Source organism: Sinocyclocheilus grahami, unplaced genomic scaffold (assembly GCF_001515645.1).
Source record: "Sinocyclocheilus grahami isolate Dianchi unplaced genomic scaffold, SAMN03320097.WGS_v1.1 scaffold50.1, whole genome shotgun sequence".
NCBI lineage: Eukaryota > Metazoa > Chordata > Actinopteri > Cypriniformes > Cyprinidae > Sinocyclocheilus > Sinocyclocheilus grahami.
The window spans coordinates 1,725,149-1,731,734 of NW_015505229.1; the positions used below are offsets into that span (position 1 = coordinate 1,725,149).

At 36.5% G+C, this 6,586-nt stretch overlaps 1 protein-coding gene across 1 annotated transcript in view; it reads right to left on the reverse strand.

The window, feature by feature from the left end:
• Positions 1 to 301: 301 nt before the first annotated feature.
• Positions 302 to 6,586, reverse strand: part of ntrk3a (neurotrophic tyrosine kinase, receptor, type 3a) — a 232,477-nt gene continuing 226,192 nt past the window's right edge. The window contains exons 13-14 of the mRNA XM_016269255.1: positions 4,977 to 5,135; positions 302 to 865 (exon numbers count right to left, since the gene is read on the reverse strand). Of these exons, the coding sequence (XP_016124741.1) occupies positions 680 to 865; positions 4,977 to 5,135 (345 nt within the window). The 3' untranslated portion in view covers positions 302 to 679. The remainder of the gene's footprint in view (positions 866 to 4,976; positions 5,136 to 6,586) is intronic.

A 6,586-nucleotide genomic window follows, 5' to 3' on the forward strand; every position in this document is an offset into this window, starting at 1 on the left:
TAAACTCCTTTGTATTGATTGGTGGTTTCTTCAAATTAATCCGTTCACTAAAAAGCGCCTCAGAATATTTAAAAGCCCTGTTGGATACTTCCTGTAGAGTCAAAGAGAAGATCCGGCCAATCAGAGCGCAGTAAGGCTTTTTTTTTAAGTCCTTGCCAATCATCTGACATGGCAACGGTAAGCAGTCATATCCGAAAGGCGATATACCCTCAGCAAGAAACATGGCATACATCCACACTCAGAGAAAGAAAAATAAATAAAAATATATATATTTATAAAATGAAAAACATGTAACCACTGGGAGAGTTGTCAAGCAGTCAGGAAAAAAAAAAACCTTTTTTTTCTCCGTACTTTAGGGGGAATTTTCCATTATTCCTTTTTTAGAGTTTGAAAGTAGGCTGTTTTTACCAAAACGAAAAGAAAAAAGAAATGGACAAAGGAGACTCCTCTTCTTGAAGAACAGTACATCTTTATATGCAGGTAAACAAAATGTAAAAGTGCTTTTTAAAGACTGTTATCCAGTGTATCGAAAGGAGTAGCAGGCACTTAAGTCCATCCCCATGTTGCAGGTGTCTGACAGTGGCGCAGTAAGGTACGTGTTGTTTAGGGTAAATCCCAGATTGTTCGTTCCTCCGATGGATAGACGCAGACAGACATCCACACATATTGCCAACAAACACTAGCCAAGGATATCCAGGTAGACAGGTGTGGCTTTGCCCAAGGTATAAAGAATTTTCTGGATGTCTTTGATGTTCAACCTCTGCTGCGGTTCCCTCTGCCAGCATCCCAGCATAATGTCGTATACTTCCTTGGGACAAATCCGTGGCCTCTCCAGCACGCGTCCTTGTGTGATGCATTCGATTACCTGTGAAGACGGGGAGGAAGGAGAATGGAATTACTGGATAAATATTCTATTGCAGGGGTCTTTTCCAGGCCAAGGTCTCCTCTTACATACTTTATAAACTTGTGCGTTGAATTTTAAGCCTGGCCTATAGGTATTTATATACGTTTTTTATTGAAGTTATAAAAAAATATCATTAATGTATACAGTAATATAGGCTACATGTAAGAGGAACAATAAAGCATTTAGCTGAACTTCATCTTAAATTAAAGGTAACTTTTTTTTTACTCAAAATTATTCTAAGACTTGAACCAAACTAACCATTTTACTGATTTCAAAATATTCAAACATATAAATAAACTACACAGAAAATACTTTGGTGTAGGATTTACTAACAATTTTCAGATATTTCAGAATTTGCTAGTTAAATTCACAAGTACTAAAGAAATAGCAAGTTCCACACTGAGCGCGAGGCGAATTGCCGACGAACGTTGCTTTCACACCGAGCACGAAACGATTGATCGCCTTCTGCTAATTCACGCCTGCACGCTAGGTGGTGCTGACCAGCAATGCATTTTTACTCAGATATGTATCTCATATATGGATTTAACATCGTCCACTGCTCAATATACAGCATTAAATATAGCTAAATAAAGTTTGGTTCTATGCCAGAAACACAAACTATCTATAATGCTTTCAAGAAAACATCTTAAAATATAAATATAAGTACATTTAAGTATCAAGCCACATTTGAAAATTTATGTGATTATTGTTTTTGCTTAAAACCCACTATAAACCATCATTGAGTGCTTGTAATTACTTCCGATTGTGATCTATAGTTGATTTTGATTCTATAATAGGCAGACATGCACTCTTTGTAGGCTATGTTTAATAACGCCACACTGCTTATTGTCATAAACGTCCTTTATTGTTATAAAATTACCATGAGCATACAAAACACATACAGAAAATATATCGTCATAATCATGTTTATTTTTTCGAACCAGCGCCACCACTCTCACCCTTTTGTGCAACAGCAGCTGCTCTGGGCACGGGATCTAAGCTCAAATCTGATTGGACGGCCTGTTTCATCGTGGAGCGACGGGGAAAAATATCGACACAGGATGAAAATGTTCTCCAAAAAAAGATATGCTAATTTTTATTTTTATTTACTACTATTCGTTTTATTGGCTACTGTTTTTACAATGTACTGTTTAAATGTTTGTGGTCAGTAAGATTTTTTTTTATATAGTCCTGGTTTCATAGACAGGGCTTAGACTAAGCCAGGATTAGGCCATAGTTCAATTACAATACATTTTTCTTGAGGACCAAATCAGCATATTAGAATGATTTCTGAAGGAAATCTGATGGACTGTGGATTATGGGTACTGCAATTCTTCTCTGAGATTTCAGATTTTTCTTTTTTTTTTAATCATCTTGAAATCACAAGACGCAAGAAAAGTGCTATCAAAATTAAGAGGTTCCTTTCTAAATTCTGTTTACACACCATGAGTATTTTTTTTTCTTGAAATATCTGATGCAGCTTGGCTCCAAACTGTAACACGAGTACTCTCTTGTATTTTATGCTGCAGTCAGATGCTGTGAGAGGACCTGCTGACAGTCTGAAGAACTGATTTATTTATTTTTTGTACAAGATACTTTTTTCTCATTTAACATTTTTTCTGTTTCTGTAGAGAAACCATCTACAGCCTGTATGTTATGATACGCAAAATGGGACCATCTCATGAAACTTTTAAAGACATTTGCCTCTGTGGATGGCTTCGTATCGACTTTTAGAAGAGACAGATGATTGTTCGTGGTCTCTCGGGGTCCCCTCGCTGACTCCAGCTAGTGGCTGTCTGTGTTCTATTGACTGAAAGTTTGATTTAGTTTCTTCCACTGGCAGAAATGACACCATATGTTCTGATGCAATACAGTAGCCACCGTCCCTTTGGCAACAGAATATGAAACAGTGCATGTGATTGGTATTCAGTGCATAATACAAAAACACATCATTCTTGCATAAATTGCACAGCACCTATAGATTATGGTTCACTGAGTTGATATTGATAATCTCTGTGTGAAGTAGTGCTCAAACCAGCTGCGACTTGAAGCTTCAAAAGAAGTGCTGTGGCTTTTTTCACTTTTCACAGCTTGGGAAGCTGAAGTGGGGAATGAAGTATTTGCGGCAGATCCAGCTGTGTTTGGTCAGCAGAGAAAAACAGAACACACTATCTCACACAGACTCTCTACTTTATATTTCTGGTGTCTGTTCTCTTCTGATTCTTGTTTAGAAATGTGAATAAAATAAAATATATTTTTTAGCAACTTTGTACTAGTAACTATTATATAACTATCATAGAATAGGATTATTAATTTAGGACTATTATGAGTGTTTGCATTTGTCCAGCTTACACAGTAATTGCCATCTTTCACAATGATGATTCTTATTAGATTATCATTACTGTAATTACATAATTATATATATATGAATATTTAAAATGTAATTACTGTTTTTATTTATTGTAATGTGTATATATATTGTATATATCATTGTAATGTATATATACATCCATTTCACAAAATATATTTTGCATACAGAAAATTAAGCTTTTTAGGTCTATTATAATTGTATTTTTCCAACTCATAATTGCCTTTATTCCCAATGACGATTCTTATTAGATAATCATTAGTGTAATTATATGATAATATAAATATAAGAACATTTAACAATGTAATAACTATTATTTATCAATTTTCATTGTAAAGTATATATTCGTTTATATATATATATATACATAATCTATTTATTTGGAATTAAGCAACAATTCTACCCCCATATTTTCTGCACATGGGAATATTTGGTTGCAATATTTTATTTTGAAGACATAAATAACGGCAGAAAGCCCAGTTTAGTAACAGTAGCAGACACAATGTTATAAGGCCCTTAACCATAACATTTAGTTCAATAGTGGTAATTATAAGGTTTTTGTGAAAAGGTAAATAATAATCTTTGCTATTCAGACACATGGAAGAGTTTGGGAGCAGCATCTCTATATGTACGCGACTGTTTGGAGTTCATCCAAACCTTAGTTGTTAAATGTTACATGGTGAACAATAGCCGAAAATTAAGCAGCGATGTTCCTCATTAACGTGTCACAAAAGGGAATGTGTGTGTGATGAATATGCCAGCAACATGACATTTCAATGTGTATGTCCTGTTTATTTCATAGAAGGAAGTCATGTTCGAGATGAGCTTGAGTTACGGTCAATAACTGTCAAATGACTCACTATAACAGCCCAGTGATTGTTTAATTTCGCCTCGTTTGTCATCCTGCCTGAAGACTTCATTTATTTTGACCCTGGTTACATACAATCACCAGAAGCTACACTAAAATTAGCACTGAATGTGTCTCATATTGCTACATAATTGTCAGGATTGTGGGAGTCACAATCCAGATCCAGTTTTTGTCCAGTACAGACATTCCATCTCCACTTTTTATTGTTATCTCACATGGGTCTCTACTCCTTGCTTTCACCTATACAGCAGTCATACAGTGGTGGTGGTTTACTAATAATGCTTGATCAAAGTAGGGTTGTGACGGTGAGGAAATGTATTATTAATTAATCGACGTGTGACAACACCGGTAATACCGGTATCACCGTTGGGGGGGTGAGGGGTGGTGGGGGTTATTTAGTTTGAGTTTCCCTCTTTTCTTCGCTTTCAAATGGCTTGTAAAAGTGCCGTGAGCATTTTACTTTCACTTTCAAATTAGCAGCCATTGAATTGCCGCAATTCGGCGTCAAGCGATTGTTCATTTGAGTTTTCCCTCTTTTCCTTGGATTTCTTGGCTTTCAAATAGCTTGAAAAAATGTTGTGCACGTTTTACTTTCACTTTCAAATTAGCGGCAAACACTGTGGAACCAAATAAATAAGAAACTAATGTTTAAAAAAACTTCCAGTCAATAGGTTTTTTAAAATCTAAAATAGTGCCAAACAGGTGCCTTTGCATTTCCTTTCTAAACAATCTTCTGCCATCGTCTTTTCTTTCTCACCTCACTCTTGTCAGTCAGCTCCACTCTCCTCACGGGATAAATCAAATCTGACTGTCGTTCGCAGATAAAATGAGCATACCTCATTATTTGCCAGCTGAAACCATGGCTGCTTGCCATAGGTGAAGATCTCCCAGAGGATGACGCCGAAGCTCCACACGTCACTCTCCGTCGTGAACTTCCTGTACATGATGCTTTCTGGTGGCATCCAGCGAATGGGCAGCATTGTGTGTCCTCCCACCTGTCAGGGCACCAAATCAGGATTATATAGTGACCCTTCACAAACTCACAGAACTCAATATTAGCAAAGGCAAGCCGCACTCCATGTAAAAATAAAAATATAAAATCCTTATTATTTGTATGTATTTATGGAGAAAAAATAAAACTTCCTGTACATGATGCTTTCTGGTGGCATCCAGCGAATGGGCAGCATTGTGTGTCCTCCCACCTGTCAGGGCACCAAATCATGATTATATAGTGACCCTTCACAAACTCACACAGAACAAAACAAAGGCAAAGGCAAGCCGCACTCCATGTAAAAATAAAAAGATAAAATCCTTATCATTTGTATGTATTTATGGAGAAAAAATAATTAAAAGTCCACATTCTATGATTTCCTTAATTTTCATAGCATTTAGTAATTTCTTAAGACTCTGTCACACTAAGGACGGTAACTATAACAATAATTAGAACATTTTAAAAATGGTTCTAATTCTATGAGAACATTGATGTTCACATCACAACTATAATACAGAGGGCTCTATCATACACCCGGTGCAATGCGGCGCCAGGCGCGACGCAAGTGATTTTTGCTAGTTTCAGCCAGACGCAGTTGTCATTTTCACGTCCTGTGCCACGTTGTTTAAATAGCTAATGCATTTGTGCACTCATGGGCGTGCTGGTCGGAAAACGAGGTGTGTTCAGGTGCAGGGCCGTTATAATACAGAGGGCTCTATCATACACCCGGTGCAATGCGGCGCCAGGCGCGACGCAAGTGATTTTTGCTAGTTTCAGCCAGACGCAGTTGTCATTTTCACGTCCTGTGCCACGTTGTTTAAATAGCTAATGCATTTGTGCACTCATGGGCGTGCTGGTCGGAAAACGAGGTGTGTTCAGGTGCAGGGCCGTTTCTAGCCAATTTGACGCCCTAGGCAAAATCCCTATTGCCCTATTATATATATAAATAATTATTTTCAGACACCAGTTGCTTGTCACATTCAAATTGGTTGTCATAGTAACGACACTAATTTGTGGAGATTCAGTGCATTGAGTTCCACAAATCTGAATGCATTATTTGTAAATTGACTGTTAAGATAAACATTTTGCACAATTTAGGTTCTGTAATATCATTGTGTTGCCACTAGATGCCTGTATAGCCCTATGTAACAATCCCTAGTGGCTAAGACGTTGCACATAATTTACACATAAATCACACATAAATTCATTTTATTACATTTTCATTTGGATACTATATACTATACTACTACATATTGTTTAGATATTATCAAATACTTTTTTGTCTTTATCTGTTTTTTGTTAAAAACATTTTTGTTGTTGTTTCTTGAAACATTGATTTAAAGTGTCAGTTATTGCATTATTATTTCAGTCAAACCTATAAAACCCCTTTGTTACCCCAAACTACATATAAAAGCTTTATCAGTGACGTAAAAGTAACCAATGCAGCTACTTAAT